We start from the raw sequence: 19,129 nt of genomic DNA, 5'->3' as shown, positions 1-19,129 counted from the left end.
ATAATGCGCCGTCGCACACATCACTTGTAGTTCGTGACCATTTCGCCAAAAACTCAACTCATATCATTCCACAACCACCGTATTCGCCTGACTTAGCACCATCTGACTTCTGGCTGTTCTCAAAACTCAAAAGGCCACTCCGTGGACACCGTTTCGAGACGATTGAAGAGAGAACGACGAGTGAGCTGCGGGCCATACCTACAGACGACTATGCGGCATGTTTCGAAAATTGGAAAAAGCATTGGCACAGTTGCATTGCAACCGGGGGGGACTACTTTGAGGGGGATGATACGAATGTGGATGAATAAATAAAGAATTTTTGAAAAACAAACAAATTATCGATACTTTTTGCCCACAGTAGTATCTCATGGAGAAAGTACTGCGCAAGAAGGGAGATAAGGTGTACGTCAAGTGGCATTCGATGGATCGTACAATTCATGGATACACAAAAACAATGTTATATTTGATAAAATTTTGATTCATATATTTTATTTCTACATATAAAAAATATATCAATATAAGTATATAAACGTATATTTTTTATTACTTCCCATTCATCTTCGTTTTGCAGTATACAGATATAAAATACGTATATAAATGTACGATACATGAAATGAAAATAATAGTAATACATGAAATGAAAATAGTAATACATAATAGTACTACAAATAGTACTACATAAAACGTAATAGTAATTATTTGAGATCGTTAATTCGTAAAAAGTTAATAATTCTTTCGCTCGATTAACAGTAATTGTTGTTAGACGCATGCATGAAATGAGTTTATAAATTCATCTCTAGCATGATCTTAATTCTCGCTAAAGTTATCAATTTGTCGTTTTTTTGTCATTTCGAATTAATTCGTTACACACACACAAACAACGGCAATGGACCATCGAAGGTTCGAGAACAATTCAATTCACGCACGCGAGCGCAGCGCTCCGACGAACAAGTCACGCGTAACCACCAATCCCATGTGCGGATTTTCTGTCGCGCATGACTGTTCCGTCGAACGTCGTTAGAAAAGAATCCGAGGCGCCAATCAATTTTATACAACAAATGTCACGCAAAAATTACCATTGTGGCAAAATTCTATTGTACTTTATCAAGAAGAGAGCCCAGGCCACAAAAGCAATATATGCACCGATCGTCGCCGATCTCTCTCTCTTAGTGTTCAGAGTCTCGCTGTTATATAGTTTGAAAACCGCCGTGAAAAATCGCCTAGTAAAACCGCTATAAGGAAGATTCCTTCGAGAACCGCCGAGAAAATCGCCGCGATTTTCTATTACTTTTATTACTATTATTTCGGAAAAGGTGATTATACCGAATATTCTGCGATAACTATTTATGTATATTGAATTTGTGGTTGTAAAATTTGAAGTAAAATCTTTAGTCAAACTACAAAGAACGGAGTTCTCTTCACTGTCGTGCATTATATCAGCCGTGTCTTCTCACTTTAATCTTCATGCGCGGTGCACTCCCGCACAGTAATACTTATATAAATATAAAAAAAAATGCATTACGTGTAAATTATAATGATAATAGTAACATGTACACTGTATGCAAATATTTAAAAATGTAGAAAAAACATACACCAATTAAGATAATACATAAAGCATAATAATAATACATATATACTGTATGAAAATATAAAAAAAACGTAATAGTAATATAAATGTTGGTACACACACACACACACACACACACACACACACACATACACACACATATATATTACAAAGGTATCCGCCAATGCTCCCACGGTAACGTCTCCGTCGAATCCAGTATGACGTATCGTTTGTGATCGTATGGAGTCAGAGTGATTTTCGATTCGGATATCGTGTACACATCGTGCAGTTTAGATCGTATACACGATTGACGATGAGTCATTTAGATCTCTTCGTTCAAACACCGCGTGTAATCATCGAACGTTATCGTTCGCGCTACAACGTTACTCTTTACACCTTTCGCTTTTTTAGTTTCTCTCTTGCCGTCCACCCTTACCGCGTACATCTTCGCTCTGAGACCAACGAATTCGGTCGGTTATCACACCGTTATTTTCATCCTTCATCAGACTGGGTACTTTTTTGTTCGCGAGAGACATACCGTACGCGTTGTCCATCGGATAATCGCTCGTGTCGAATCTAGCGATATCGCGTTTCATAGTCCTCGCACTCGACGCTGTATACAAGACTGTCCATGTCGGTGTACATAATTTTACATTTATCGCGAAACAGTGATAACATATACTCGTGATGAAATTCGTACAAGCAGACTTTTGATATGTCGAGTATACACATACACACGTAAATCGGCTTGTTGAACTTCACCTCGAGTTTGCGCAGTTCGACGGCGATCAAATTTTCTGCAAAGATGCTACGGCTGGAAATTCGGTTTCGCGATCATTGCATCCGCGCCATCCCATTTTGTTAATAATTTTACGTCAACATGATTGCGCACATTCTCCATAGTTTTACTGAATACCGCGTTGTTCATTAATTTATATAAATTTTTCTCGAAATCGTTTTTAGCGCGAGTTCTGAAATTTGTATTGAGTTCAATATAATCGCGAAGCCATGAAGATTGCGCGAATTGTAGTACTCGATGAATCTTTGTTACGCGAAGACTGTGACGAGTACATTGCAGGTTGCGGTAGTGGATGATGTAACGCTATTTACCGTACAGCGTCGCTAAAAGGCTTATCGCGCGTCGGACAGAACGGCAGGTCAGTGTGCAGGTCGTGTAGATGTTGTGGATACTCGTGATCGACTTCGAGAATGTAACCGATGGATAAATCCAGAGCGATCGCGCTCACGTCAAAATTCGCAGCGTCTTCGGCCCATCGAAATTCGGCGTATGATAATGGTTGACATCGTCCATCCATATAAATTGTTAACATTATAGTACATCAAGTACGACGACGGTTTCGATGAGTCGTACGAACGTATGTACTTGTTATTAGCCTGTATCTACCGGAACATTGACTGAGACCACCGCGTATACCGCGCTCGATGAACATGATCATATCGATGTCGGTGAGTAACTCGAATCTTATACGCGTATGTTTTAGCATCGCGTCCCACGTGAAACCAGGTAATGTATAGTAATGCGTGGGATCGAGACCGTAACTCACGACATAATTTTCGCGGAAATTTTCGAAAATGTCGGCCAATAACAAGACATCGGTTTTCAAGTACAGATCACTGTACTCGCCGAGCGTTTGAATGGAGAATCGCTTCCAGACGTTCGCGGCGTGAGCGTAATCGCTCTCGGATACTGTATCGCCTGTCAACGAACTGAAAAATAATTCGCGCGGTGGTAAGCGCGTGTCCTGCAATTTTTCGGCGCGATCAATGTACTCGTACGGAAAGATACTTTTTCGTGTGAGTAATTCAAATTCTATATCTGATAATGTTGGAAATTCGGAACGTACAATTTTTAATTTGTCTCTGCTTAAAAACGACGCCAATTTATCGAGGTTTGCGTTTAGAAATTTTAAAAAATCGATGAATCATAATTTTATGCAATTCTTCTGAAAATTCTTTTCATTTGTGTCTTTGGTGCTATCGACATGTTTAGTGAATGAAATATATTTTTCTTTAGTTATCGATAATATATCTACATGTCCTTCGAACGCGGTAGCAATTTCTTTTATTATAAAATGCTCGTCGTAGCCTGATAAATTGTGAAAAACAATCAGAATATAAAATGAATTTTTATAATTTAAATTATAATGCATGCGCTGGACCCGGAATCTACCGGTGAGATGACAATAATCACGGACCCGTATCGTTCGGCGCGAACGGTTTCTCGCAAATATGACAACGCGCTGCGGTATGCCTCCAATTGTTCTTTCGACGACGTTTCCATGGATACGTTGGCGGATACTATATTTTTCACTCGATGCGCCAAATCGTTGAGTTGTCGCGCGAACCACGCTATGCAATCGCGACGGAACCGACGATAACGCGTCGTTGTACGAACATCACACGTAGTATCCTATACTAAATATCTCGTGCTGTTGATACGTGTACGACGACGACGACGCATTTTTCCTATCAAGTTCCATCTTCCGTAAAACGCATCCCAAGTCAGCGTAGACGATGAATGGGGCGCTCTGCTTATTGCAGTGGTCCTCAAATTCGAGCCACTTATCGACCACGCTCGGCAGTCGGATAGCGGAGTCGTTCATCTTCTCGCAGTCCATTACGTGCGACTGCAATTTTTCGTTGGTATTGAAGTAGTGCAAGCATTTGAAAAAAGAAAAAAATTATAACTATTACCATTATTTTATTAGTGAGACGGAAAATTATAATAATTTTCCATGTATATTTACCGATCGCAGAAAAATTTCTTGTTCTTTTTCTCACTAATCTGCGAACTCACGAGACGGGATAGGTTTTTTATCCACGCAAAATGTCCAACACCGTCGTTGCGTGGATCTTGCACGTACAGCACGTTGACGTGTTTCTCTTTCTTTTCATTAATGAGTCGAAGAGAAAGGACCTGTTTATTCTTGATGCACGTTGTCGACACCGCGTTCAACCGTTCGAATTTAGAAATGTCTTTTAAAGTCACTGGAGACTCAATGTTTGCGAGATTCAGTACTGTCGTATAATGCGGATACGACGATTCCCGATCCATATACTTTTCAGCCAGGTACAGCGCGGCGACCATCGACCACGCGAAGCATGCGTTTTCCGTCGTACGCACACTGATCACCGCTCGTTTCGTCGTGATTTCCCACGGCATTTTGATGTGGCATCCCGCGCGCATAGGATTTAATTTATTCACGTTGATAGTCAAATTCACTATACGTGACAATGCCCATTCGTTGTCGCGTTCCTGGAACTCTTCGAGCGATGCTAGGATAGGCTCGATTAGCGGTATATCTCGCTGTTCTTTGTAATTATGCTCTTATGAGCACGTTTATCCTTCGTCGCGAATTCACTGTTGAACACGGAGTTCACTTTTACGCTACCGTGTCTTTCTACTGCGTCTCACACACGCTCGAACACTATTTCTTTCGCGTCTTCCAAAAACCGCCGCGGCTCAATGTGATTAGAGTTTATCACAGCACCTGTCGATATACAGCTTTCAACGCGGCGTCGATTTCTCGCCAGACGAGAGATCTTTCGTCACGACTCGCGTACTCGCCACTCGCGTACTCGCCACCAACGTGCACGAAATGTCACTCCAATTGCACTTTTGCACCCGCGAGTGGCGCGATCCTCGTCACCACGGATTGTTTGTGTCCAACGGCGAGACGCGGACTCTTGGCATGACAAAGTTCTTCGAGCTGCTCGATGCACTCGTCGCATCGTTGCAGCCACGTGAAATACTCCACCAGAGTAGCGACCTGGCCGCACTGTTCCAACAATTCGCGTACTACTCGCTCATGATTTTCCATGTCTTTTTTTTATATTCTTTAAATCACACTCTTCTACGAAGCACTTGCTCGTTCACAATACTATTCGCAATAGTTTTTTCAATGTGTGCACTGTGGGCACTTGTTGCACGGAAATATAACGTATGTTGGCAGTCTGCAATTTGTGCAAGACTGACCGCTTAGCGCGTAAATATAACCAGTATTGTGCTTCTTTACGAGATACAATCCTGCGATATCAGTATCAGCCAAACAGACCGTGTATTCTGCATATATACTTAAAGCACCACCCGTCGTATAATAACAATGGATTATACAGTATTTAGTACGGCCGTTCAGTGCACGGATTTCTGATGATGGCACAAATCTTTCTACGTAATCTGTATCACGTTCGCTCAAATCGCTAGTATAGCCAGCGTCGTCTGATAATATTTCTTCGTCGGAATCGATTTCTTGATCCATTATTTCTTCGAAATTCACTTCTTCGAGCACTTCGAACACTTCATCTCTGATATGTGCGAACTGTTCCGGATCTGCGTTTCGAACATACTACGTTGGCTATGTTCGCATGATGGTTAGCCATATTTATGCTTATCGTCAATAACTGAAGCGACTGATTCGTTGGTCTTCCAGTATACCACTGTAGTGCATCGAGCACTTATGCCCTATTATATATATTGTATATTTTATATATGTATATTTTATTACGTCCAGTGGACTTCAAGATTTCTCCGTTTCATGAAAATTTAAGCAAAAAAAAATAATCGTTAGTACAAAGCGTGAACATAAAACTCGAGCTTTAACTGTCACTGATCGTGACAATATTCAAGAAACATGCCATTAGAAAATCTTTCCAACGATATTGGAAACATAAACAAAAAACATAGATCCTCAGAATCGTCAGATCCACAGCAATAAAATTTACGACAAAGATTACAAATCATGTAAAGAAAATCCTATTTGTACATGATCGGTTCAGTAAGTACAAACTACTAAGTACTCTAAATGTGGATCCTGTGTAGATAAAGACTCATATTTCCAAACGTGTAAAAGCAAATTGAAGGGCGTTTTCTCGTCAACAATAGGAAGTTGGTAAAATAAATAAGGAATTACAAAGCATAGCTTTTAATTTTTAGATCGTAAAATTTAAGTAAATATTTTCTAGACGAGAGAACACATGTTCAAGTAATAAAAGAGAAATCGATGACAAAAAGGTGCGTTCAATTTGGAGTACTTGCCTTTGTGCGAATACTTGCACATCCTGTCTTCCACATTTACTGCGAAAGAGTTATGTTTTTTTTGTTTAGCAGCCGAAAAACATTGGCGCTTCTAACGCGCGGCGACATGTCACCGATCTGATAGTATATATATATATATATATATATATATATATATATATATATATACTATCAGATATATATATATAAACAATATATAGTGCTTTTTTTATTCAATCATAAATATTAGTTACGAACGATAAGACATGGATCGAGTAAAAGAATATATACGTCGAAAATCGATCGAGCGCAAGGAGTACCATCCTTTGTCACCAAATCCGCCAAGTCCACCACTACCATCGAGGGAAAAAGCGAGATATTGGGAATGTCCTGATGAAAAAGCATCAAAATCGTGTTGCTCATCATCAACATCATCAATGTCATCAAAATATAAGTCATAAGGTATCGTATTTAGAGTAACTAGTACTAATGCATTTTATTCTCTGCTAAAAAAACGAATAGTGGTTGAAAAATTTTTTTCGTTCTCTTTTTCCAGAAAACGCTGCTAGCGATGTTCGAGCCACCGTACGCATTACGATGACCGAAACGACGCTACGCCGTATGTTTGACTTTAACGGGTGTATCGATGTAACGTTCGAACGATTAACTCGTCGATACGGTAGATACCAAGTATACGCGATTCTCCAATCATCGCATCTGAGAACATTATACGTAATAGCGACATCTTCAATGGACATCAGCTCGTCGATTGCGAACTATTAGCTTTAGTTTTTAATAAATACGAAAACCGGTGTAATAAGATGTGAATAAAACATTTTTGTTCGCATTATTACGTATGTATTGTCTTTTATTTCCCATCCTTCGCCTCGACGCGCCAGGAAAAATTATATTGAAAAAACTGTGTTGTACAAAAGAAACTTGTACTCTATTGATTCTTCCATCCTTTCTTCACTCATAGCACGTTACATGCTTCGTCACGCGTTCTATCTTTCTCTAACATGCAAACCTTTATTACCGATGCATTTTTGGAGAGGAAGCGGAGAAATTTTGACGACAAAAAAATAAGGAGCCTTATGTTTACGTAAGAACCCGGACCTTTCCCCTTCTTTCCCCGCGTTAGGTATCTCGTGCCTACGAGTATTCCCCGCGCCCCGCGTTTCCCTCTAGCCCCATGGTTAGAACCCGCCTTGCTTTACTACTGTCTTATAAGGACTTTACATTATAAATAGTAGGCAAATTTGTTTAACCGTATTAATTTAAATTTAAAAAATCCTATTTGGATCATGGTTCGATTTAGAACATTCTCCTCTATTCTCGCAGAAATCAAGTGTCGGATTAAACATAAGTCTTGAATTAAAGATACTTATTAAACTTACTTACTAAAAAACTTATCGACAGAATGCCAAAGTTTGTCTTATGTTATTAAAACTCAAGGAGATTAAACTTAAAATAATTAAAAGTCTGAGGAAAAATATAAGTTTTTTTTTTTAGTAAAAATCAAAACTCAAAATAAATTAAAAAATATAGTGCGTGCAAACTGTGTTTAAATTTTTCTTTATGTTACAACATTTTCATAAATAGAGAGAAGATATTGAAACTTTTGAATGTATATTGTTAGAAAAAGTAAAGGACGAGGATGTCAGAAAGGTGTCAATTTTCCCCGCGTAATGGTAAATTATTATTAATCTAAAAACTAAGGCGTTAAAACACAAATTAAGGAGGATGGAAAGGTTTGAACTTTTGAAAAAAATTCAATTTTTAATTTTTTTACATATTCCGTTAGTATAATTTTTTAAGAATATATATTTTCCTTTTATTTTTTTTTTTTAGAAATTCGCAAAATTGAGCTCAGAAAAGCAAAAAATGTGAGGCCGTATATAGCAAAAATACTCACGAACAGGTAGAGGCTCGATTTGATAAGATTTAGCTTGTGTAAAAGTTCTTCATATTTTTATTATTTCAATTATTGTTTTCAATGGTTTCATAAATACTTTATTCTATTTTATTGCCTACATGATGCCATTTCTGTATAAAAAATAATTGTAAAAGGTGTTTTCGTATCTTTGTTTAAATTATATTAGAGGCAAAAATATTGTGAATTGCACAGTGATGTACAATAATGCAAACATTAATTCGAAACAATTGTTAAAGAAATGAAAAACAATATCTGGGTAATTTAAAAATATGATAATAACATAAAGTACTGGCGAGGGAGTCAACGCTGATTATCAATTAGCACAATTCTTCTTAATATTAAACCTTGATCTTAAACGTTTCCACTCATGGTTTAAGTCTTCATTAACAATCTTTCCCCCTAACACAACGGTTGGATTATTGCATTACAAAATAATATCTCCAACGTTTTTCCTCTCAAAAAATTGAATCATTAACTGTTGTGAGGTAAGTCACATACTCACAAAGTTAGAAAGCTTAGTGGCAATGAGAACTCAAGCTTACACAATCGATGCCTCAACGCTGAACAATAAATATGTCGCAACATTTTGTGCATTGTTAATAAGTTAAAAATTATCAACAAAAGAGACTAAAGCTGAAAAAAATCGACATTCTGCAATTGCTGCTAGACAAAGCTGACTTAGAGATATCATTTTATAAAGTGGAAAACTTTTGAACTTCGTAACTATCAATTTTCTCTAATTTTTTTTCAAATTTTAACTAACCGCACTTTACTCGAAATAGCAGTTTTCGTTGATTTTGCCACGATTAAGAACGGCTGTAAATATCGACTTCAAATTTTTTTTTAAAGTAATGATAACAAAATTTTCTATTAACTGAACCAACTTTTGCGTATAAAAATTTATTTTTTAATCTCGTTTCAATAATAAATAACTTGAATTTTTCGACATTATTCTATTTTTAATCACCATTTTTAGAATCTTCACTTTCTTTTTCAGATTTTAAATTCAATCTGTAAACGAGAATCTCACCAAAAAAATGGCACCAAGAAAATTAAAAAGTTTCAATTCACTTACTCGAAATCGTGGCAAGAACGGAGCAATGCGCAAATCGCACAGTCGTCTTTAAATATTAATATTGCCCTCAATTATTCATATTTTATGAAATTTTGTAGCTGATTTTATTGGTTGAGAAAGCATTCAAAATATGCTAATAAAAAAATGTATGTATATGTTTATTTATCCACAAACGACATTCGAATTTTACTTTATTTTCAGCCTTCCAAATCTTTCCATCCCTAATACATTCACAATAAACAACAATAATTTTAGATATTAAATGTTTAATATCTTTATATAATAATTTTAATTTTTCCTAAAAAATTAAAATTTTTAGAAATTTAGAATCAAATTGCAGCTCAAAAATTACAAAAATAACACTTTTACTTACTAAAGATAAAAATTGACACCTTTTTATTAGAATCCTACTTTCATTGACATTAAAAAATTTTTTAGATTTTTTAGATCGCTATTTCATTTGTGCTTTTTTATCGTACGACAAGTTTTTCAAGCCTGTTGATTGGCTGTAGGATAAAAAGATTCGAGTCCTCTCTGTCTTGATTTATCGTACAAAACACGCAAATGAAATAACCCTTAAATGTAAATTAAATATAAAATAATATTGATGATAAATTACAAAATTTACCGCGTCTAATAATTGTTGCACGCAAGAGCACAAAATATAAAGCTGTACTGTTGCACCTGATGTGAACATGATAATCGAAATTGCTTCTCCAAACGTCGTGGATGTAACCTGAAAAAAGATGTATTAGTTATTAAATCATAACACAGTGATATAAAAGAACTCTCTTAGAAGTATAATAATATGTTTTCTGAAGATTTTTTGTGCTGAACGTGATACTGTTGGCAGAATTTGTCTAACACGTCAGGATTTAGAATAAATTGAAATAAACTCGATCAAAATGGCGTTTTTAGTCATTTTTAACAATTTTTTTTGTGACAAAAGAAAAACTAATCTTTAAATAAACTCAACAAAACCTGAAAGTATAACTCAAAAGACTTCCAATGAATTTTGGTTCATGATCATAAGACATTTCTTCTAAAGTTATAACTATTCGAACTATGGATTTTCTGTAAAATTTTTAAGAAAGGTATGCATACGTACTTGATGTTGGTGCGTGCGTGCATGCATGCGTGCGTGCATGCGTGCGTGCGTGAGTGCGTGTGTGTGTTGCTAAAACTGTAAATATATGAGATGTTACAGAAAGTCTAAAATTCGAATAGTTATAACTTGATGAAAAAAATCGTACGATCATGAACCAAAGTTCGTTTGAAAATCCTTGAATTATGCAACATCTTATCCGGATGGATAATAGTAGTAGCGTTTCGCTGCATTATCTGTAAGTTCTTTAAAGCTTCAAGAAATTCAAAACAGACGCTACTTTCTTACTTCTCATTGAATACATTCGAGTCGCGCGCCATCATTGTTTTCCTGTTATGTGAATTCTCAATAGGAATAAACTGCCAAAGTTTTTGAAATTAATATTGCTAATAATAGAGATATCACATTTCTCAGTAACTTCACAGATATCGATAAAAATCGAGAATATTTACCCATCAAGGCTAAAAAATTTTATCATTTATATCTATCAAGACATCAATACTTATATATCAAATAATGTTATACGAGCAGCATCTTGAAGGCATCCTTATGATGTAGATGTCCTTTCGATATCCTTTAAGACGGTGTTGTAAGAAATAATTTCTCACAATTTTAATACATATACTACACAAATATAGTATAGATGACATTTGAAGTATATTAAATATAATAATACATTAATGAGAGAACGAAGTGCAATATCTAACGTAATAAGAGGCGCGCATATATAAAATATTATATGAAAATTTGAAAAGATGTCTTAAGTAAAATTGGTTTAGTTTTCTATATGCTTTATTATATATGTATTTAAATTTTATATATAATATATATATGTGTGTATATGCATTTTGATTTTCTAAATATTTTTAAGATATATATACATATTAATCCTGTTATTATTTCTTTGATATTTATGCCTAAATTCTAAACAAATTTGTAACATATTCTCGTAAGATTTATAAGAATTTTGAAGTGTTTATACGATATTTTTACAGACAATTTTTTATTAGTAAGATTTACAAGAAATAGTAAATATTTACGAAACAATCTTACGTCTTACATATGTATAAAATAAGAATACTGGTTATAAGTTCTTTCGAGTTTTACGAGAGCAAGTTACGATTCTGCTTAGAATTGACCTATTAATTTCTTCTATGAATAAAAATTAAAAATAATTTTATTCCATTCTTTTATAATAAAATTATTGTGTAAGATTAAATTTTTAAAAAATAAATTTTTAAAAAATTATTACATTTAAAAATACATCGAATTGTTAAAAAATATATGTTTAATAACTATATTTAATATATATATATATCATATATATATATATATATATATATATATATAAAATATATTTAAATTGTTAGAAAATCTCGCGTCTAAATTGTCATGTGTAATGAGATATAAGAAATAATCTTCTAAATCACGTATCACGTATCAGAGTCGTGACATATTTTTCAAAGAAAAGATAAGTTTCTTGGAATAGATTGTTCGAGATGCAGCCAACATGTACAGTTTTTGCATATTTGGCGTTCATGCGACATGCGGATCGAAAGCTTCTAGAAGGATCCAAAGCGTCTTTAGAGGTTTCCAAAACATATAACTCGGCCATCACCTCGTCGATAAAGTCGAAAAACAATAAGCTAAGCCGCACGTCGCGCGTACGCGAATCTCAACCGCTATAACGGCGAACTCGGATCGGTCGCAGCGCGCGCGCGTTCGCGTGACGCAAAACGCATAATATGCATTCATCCCAATCAAGAATCCAGATTTAACGGGCGCGCATAGCAATAGCATGCCGCTTGGTCGTTGCGCTCGAAATTGCCAATTGCCACCCGAAACAGAGGGACCTCAAAATTTTCAATTTTGCAAAAATCTCATAGACAAATGCAAAGGGAAGGGGCCTTTGTTCTTAAAAGAGCATAAAAGGCAAAACCGAGAAGCAATGACTCTCTCTTATTTTTCGCTGTTCTCGAGTCAACGCTTCGCTACCAGTGCAACCGCCTAGAAGACGCTCCGCCGCCAGAAAACCGCCGCGTTTGATTCGCAATTGATAATTCGCGTGAAGCGAAATTCAGTTAAACGCCGTATCACTCAAATTTTTCTCGCCAACGCTCTCGCTCTCGAACAAAATGATAAGAATAACTGTGCAATAACATTTCATAAATACATTCAAGATAATTATAATAAATGGACAGTATAAGAATATTCATATCAGTCTTACATCAGTCAGTGCAGTTGTTCTGTCATAATCATATCTATATAATTTGTTAAATTATTTTTATATTACGATACAAAGCAAAGTTTAATATTTTTAGACAAGATTATCAATACACTTAATGTTGTTATAGACTTTTATTAGCATCTATAAGTTCAGTATATCTAACAGAAACATCAGAGAGTCACTGAAGCAGAAATAGAATTAAAGGAACACATACAAAAATTATTGTTGGATAGCATTTTTCATTATAATGGATTGGAAGTAACAGAAAAAATCTATCTCGATTATCAAGAATCTTATAAACTACATAATTCTGAAATAATTGAAGATGACGAAGAAGCATGGAGTGAAGATAAATTAAATTTTCATCCTCAATGTTAAATGATGACACAGACTTTCACAGTTCTCATAAAAGATGAGTTGTGGAATTGGGATATTAATGAAAAAAATAACAACAAAAGGAATCGTTTTCTAAAATCAGTGCAAAATAAATGTAGAAGAGTTTCATCTGAACGTCAATTAAGAAAATGAGAAAAATAATTATATTCAGATAGAAATCGTATAGAAAAATTATCTTACATCTCTAAATTTACACATGATAAATTTACTACAGTTGTTGAATCAGGATTCATAGTTCATAATATCGATTTACAAAGATAGACTTTACAAGCTCAAGAGAAGAAATAGGAAATTTAAATCCTATATTTAAAGCATCTTATTGAGATTCAAAAAGTCCCACCGATTGTTTCGAGAAAAATTACGAAATTTGTAACTAGAAGAACAATAGAAGATTCTGTTAATTTGCAAAATACAGCTGATAATTTTCTGAAAACAATGAAATCACTTATCAAACAGTTTGGATCTGAAAATATTTTTAATTCTGATCAAAATGTAGTTTCCAATTGGAAATTCATTCTGGAAGATTATTATCTAATCAAGGAATAAAGAAAGTAGAGTGTGTTGTGCAATCTATATCATCAACAACACACTCATATACCAATAATATCATGTAATGGAAATTTGTTGTCATCTTTATTTATTGTATTAAAAGAAACTAATGGTATATTTGGACCAAGAATACAAGACATCTTATTTATACCAATAAATGTTTACGTAAAAGCATCTAAATCTGATATAAAATGACTTCAGATAATTAAATAAATTTCCTTTCACAGCCGATTTTCAGATATTGTTTTACTATTGAAAAGTAAATATAAATTTGCATAATCGAAATAATATAATGTAATTATATTCTCTATTATTTCTATGATATATTTTATATTTTATTTAAGAATCTCATAACAGTAAAATATTTATTAATTTAATTTTAAATTTTATATTTCTTACAGATTATTTTAAAATGTAGTTAGAAAAAGCTTATTTTTCAAATATTGGTTCTAATAACGTTATTTTTATCGATTCATAAACTGGACATTGTTTCAATATTGGAATTTTAATATACTTGCCTTTTTTTACATTTTTAATGTCTTTTCCGGTTCATTATCAATTTCTAGTTTAGTTAATAAATACCAGTATATAATTTCGTTTTCGTCCAATCCCTTTTTGTTAAACATTAAATTATAAATAAATAAATATTGTTTGAAATAAATCGTTGTTTCATTATTATTTTCTAGTTTAATCAAAAAATATCAGTTTATAATTTTGTTTCCGTCTAATCTTTTTTCATCAAATATTAAATTATAAACAAATGTTGATTAATGATAAAATATGCTGCTGAAGATTTTGTTTATTTTTAATACTTTGTTCTTATAATTTTTTACTTATTATCAATGTAAAAATTTATTTTTAATTTCTGCGCCTCTCATTATGCTATCTGTTGCATTTCGTATTCTTATTTTAATGTGTTGTTATACTTTGTATACATCTTAAACGTATTCCGTATTTTATATTAAATCTATTATGAGAGATTATCTTATACAATATAATTCTGAAGAATGTCCAAAGGATGACTACCTCATGGGATATCCTCAAAATGCCATTCAGAGAATTATATTATGTGGGATTTATTTTAATATCTAATAAATAAATTTGAAATATTATATATGTTTTGATTTTATTTCTTTTTTATGGTGTTATTTTTTTGTTTTTTAATTGTATCTTTAGACATCTTTTCATATATTTGCGAAAAAATATTGCAATTATTTTCGCACCTTTTTAGTAATGTTATATTTTATAATTATTTTCCTATTATTATTATTAATTTCATTATTATTTTCGTGTATTTTGATTTCACTTCCTTTTTACGCATTATTTATTTTTTTTATTATGTTTTTGGACATTTTTTTCATATATTTCAAACAAATATTGCAATTTAATTTCACATCTTTTTTATGATATTATTTTTTATGATTATTTTCATTATTTTATTATTATTATTTTAGTACTGTTTTTCCCAGTATTTTTTTTTTTTATTATTTATTGTGATTATTTTCATTTTATTTCATGTATTACAAAAAGGTAAAGGTATTCCAAAATATATTTAATGCTATTTTTTTACTGCTATTATTTTTAATATCATTTCCGATTGATTTCATGAATTTAATTATTAAATTTTTGTTATTAATAATAATAAACTTTATGTTAATATTTAAATGTATTACATAAAACGATGCGAACTGGTGCAGAACAAATGCGAAAGAGATGCAAAAGAGATGTACAAGTGATGCGGAAGAGGTACAAAAGAGTTGCGAAAACGATGAGAAGAGATGCGGAGAAATGTAGAAGAAATGTGAAATTAATGTGAGGGAGGTGTGAGAGAGATGTGGTACAGATGTAGAAAAAGTACAGAAAGGTATATGAAAGATGCGATAGAGATGCCGGAAAGGTGCGAGAGAGGTGCAGAAATAGTGTAAAAGAGATGCAGTAGAAGTTCAGAAAAGATGTAGATCAAATGTAGAAAAAATATTGAAAAAATGCAAAAAAGGTTTAGAAAAAGTGTAAAAAAAGTGCAGAAAATGAATGTGAAAAAGTGTAGAAGAAGTGTAGAAAAGATTCAGGAAAAGTGTAGAAAGTGCTGAAAAAGGTGTAAAAGGAGATAAGATTTTGCGAAGATGACGACGTATTTGAATGAATAAATTAGGCTGAAAAATATGCACATATTAATATCTACGCATCAAGTACATTTACGGACATGATTGTAATCTTAATTACATGATTGTAATTTTAATTGTAAAAATATATATTCTTCCCTAATATATGCATTTTTTTATAACATTAATTTGTTTAAACAAAACAATAATTTTTAATTATATAAGCGAGTTCCTTCCTGTAAAGGATACGCTGTAGCGTCTCTTTCATGACATGATATTATATTACGTACAAAAATATACTTGACGAGAGCCACTACCGCGTCTCCTGATATGTTAATTAATATTATGCAGGATGGGCCAAAAGTCTTGATACACTCAAATATCTCATAAATGATGCATTTTAGAAAAAAATGTTTCTTACAAAAGTTGTAAGGCTTAAAAAAACATATTCAACAATAATAATTATTTAACCTAGGATGGCGTTGTCAAGGTCAAGGTTTTTATTTTAATATTACCATATTTTAATATTATATTATATTATATTTAAAAATGAATTTTCTGTGCAAAAATGAAAATAAGAGAGACAATCTCCAATGAACTTGATCTTAACAAATGTTATTCAGGACATGATTCAAGAGGTTTTAACCGTCGGTTGGACACTTTGCGTAATGCTATAATAATATCAGCGATATTCTAACTTTCAAGCCTTATGACTCGCAAAGTACTTAATGAAAATAAACTTAATTGTAGTGTTTTGGAAAGCTCTCGAGATAAGAATATGTAATGAAAAAAGGGAGTTTTATTTAAAAAATTCATGTTGACCTTGACTTGACTTTTACAACGCTATCCTAGGTTAAATAACCTATTATTGTTGAATGCGTTTTTTTAAGCCTTACAACTTTTACAAGAAACATTTTTTTCTAAAATGCGTTAATGAAATATTTGAGTGTATCCAGATTTTTGACTCACCCTGTATATCATTTTTGCTATCAATACTTTCTCATCTAGTCCATATGTATTACAATTAATTTTTAACGTCAGTAAAATGTCACACTTGGATCAAGATGATGCTACGAATAATTTTTGTTATTCTAAATTTTAATTCAAACTTAGAAAAATTATTGAAAAATATCGAGCCAAATTTTCGTGGAATCTCACAGACTCCAGTGTGAGCATTAAAGGTAATAGTTTACATAATAGTAATAGTAATATCATTAATAGTAATAGTTTACACTGTTAATTATTGAATTAAGAATAAAATACTTACATTTGTCCGAACAACGGATTGTCATCGCTGATATCCAAATTTATTTTAAGCCCGTCAGGTATCTTGATTGTAAAAGCCCTTTGCAAGATCCTAAACCGCTTGAACAAGATCTCAGTCTTTTGCACTAATAAGCGCATTCATCCCATTTGCGCAACCAATTAAATTGTTAATATTGGCCATTATTCAAAATTTTACAGACTCACAATCAAACTAATCGACAGGCTCAACAAGTAAACTGACAGACCGTGAAAGCTGTGCGAGAATTTAAGTAAAAATGTACGTGATATCATTTTGAAAAAAAATCCTGAGTCCAAGTGCCACATGCAAAAGTTTATACCTCAGCCGAAAAGTATATTACGCGTTCAAATGATGCCATGATAACTTCAACATATTATTAGTTCACATACATACACACATACAAGCACGCACGCACGCACGCACGCACGCACGCACGCACGCACGCACTGTTGCAGCTCTTCGAATATCATTGAAGCACAATTAAATACATCGAATGGCAATCGAACGGCCATCGAACGACTATCGAACCAATAACGGCTACCAAACAGCTATCGACTGACTATCGGTCCACTACAAACAGCTATCAGTTCACTATAAACAGCTATCGGTTCACTGTAAACAGTTATCAAACTGATATCGAACGGATATCAAATCATTATCATTTTCAACATCTATTTGTATTTATTTAAATGTTTATACGTAACAGAAATAAAACATGATAATGCGGAATGACATACATTTTATTTAAAAATTTTACAATTCTTTTTGGCGTCGCGATCACCAATTAAATATTTTAAATACATTTTGCAAAGCACAATTCTTTGCACATTGTATAGTATTACAATCATCCAGATTATATAGCGATTCTACATCTTCGTAATGCACATTCAAAGTTCCGACAATGATATTATTGCTGTCGAGTATCCATCAGCCATTTCCATTTTTCGTGTCCCTTGACATATACGAAAACTTCATGGCTTTTGTAATAGACGCTTCGCCATGCTGTACGGGATCATCTCGTCGTTCCAATGCAATCCATGTGATAAGCACTCAACCAGGAAGCACAATATTTGTCGGATCTCGTTAGAAAATGCCATGGCATGGAGAATATAAAAAATGTAGTGTGTAAGAATGATTACCTTCTCAGTATGGCAACCTTCCTTCATGATAAATCTTTTATGGATGAAAAATCCTTGCAGATCCACAAACGTCGGTATGACCATGATAAGCAATTTTTCGAGACTGCATCTCACCTCGATTTTTTTTTCTTTATATTCTGGATACTTGTTGATGTTACAATTTACACAATCTTGTGCACTATGTTAGACAACGGATCGTATTTGATTATATGATCGTGTATGATAAGATAATAGGCAGTATTAAGCGGTATTGACGGGCACATTTTCCTTGCAATCAAATTTTATGCGTACGTCTATAGTGGCGCTCTTGACGGATTCGTTTTGTCGCGAGCAATCAATGTCGCGACCACAAAAGACTCTTCCTCGACAAATAAGAGCACGTTTCGAAGCAATCGATTCCATAATATGCTGTATGCGAAACGAAAACGCACATCAAACAGGGCGGCGTATCTCTTTTTGTCAAAATCCAGATTTAAATAATCATACGGATAAAACGCTGAATTTAGATAAAGTTTTACGTTACTTAAATGACAATCATCGAACACGCTAACATCTCGTGACATGATATTTTTTCGACCGATCTATAGAGCAAAGGTAACGTATCGCGACTTCTCAAGCTGAGTCGCTGTTTTTGACGACTCATGAATGTTTGGTCGTATTCTGTAACTGAGGATACTCGATATACAGATCCCACGAGCGAAAACTCATGCTCA

The 19,129-nt window shown here is 33.5% G+C and overlaps 1 protein-coding gene and 1 pseudogene across 5 annotated transcripts in view; one reads left to right on the top strand and one right to left on the bottom strand.

The window, feature by feature from the left end:
- LOC147907471 (uncharacterized) overlaps positions 1 to 19,129 on the bottom strand; it is a 137,338-nt gene that overhangs the window by 75,529 nt on the left and 42,680 nt on the right. For all 5 annotated transcript variants that reach the window (XR_015547167.1, XM_087412593.1, XM_087412590.1 and 2 more), the window contains exon 3: positions 10,242 to 10,349. Coding sequence is in view for 4 of the 5 variants with exons in the window: in XM_087412593.1 (XP_087268719.1) it covers positions 10,242 to 10,349 (108 nt within the window). In the remaining variant the exon portion in view is untranslated. The remainder of the gene's footprint in view (positions 1 to 10,241; positions 10,350 to 19,129) is intronic.
- LOC147907472 (uncharacterized) lies at positions 12,218 to 14,136 on the top strand (annotated as a pseudogene).

This window comes from Acromyrmex echinatior, chromosome 13, assembly GCF_024713525.1.
Source record: "Acromyrmex echinatior isolate Ae372 chromosome 13, ASM2471352v2, whole genome shotgun sequence".
Taxonomy (NCBI): domain Eukaryota; kingdom Metazoa; phylum Arthropoda; class Insecta; order Hymenoptera; family Formicidae; genus Acromyrmex; species Acromyrmex echinatior.
The sequence above is the reverse complement of the archived record's forward strand: the minus strand, read 5'-3'. Positions and strand labels throughout refer to the sequence as shown.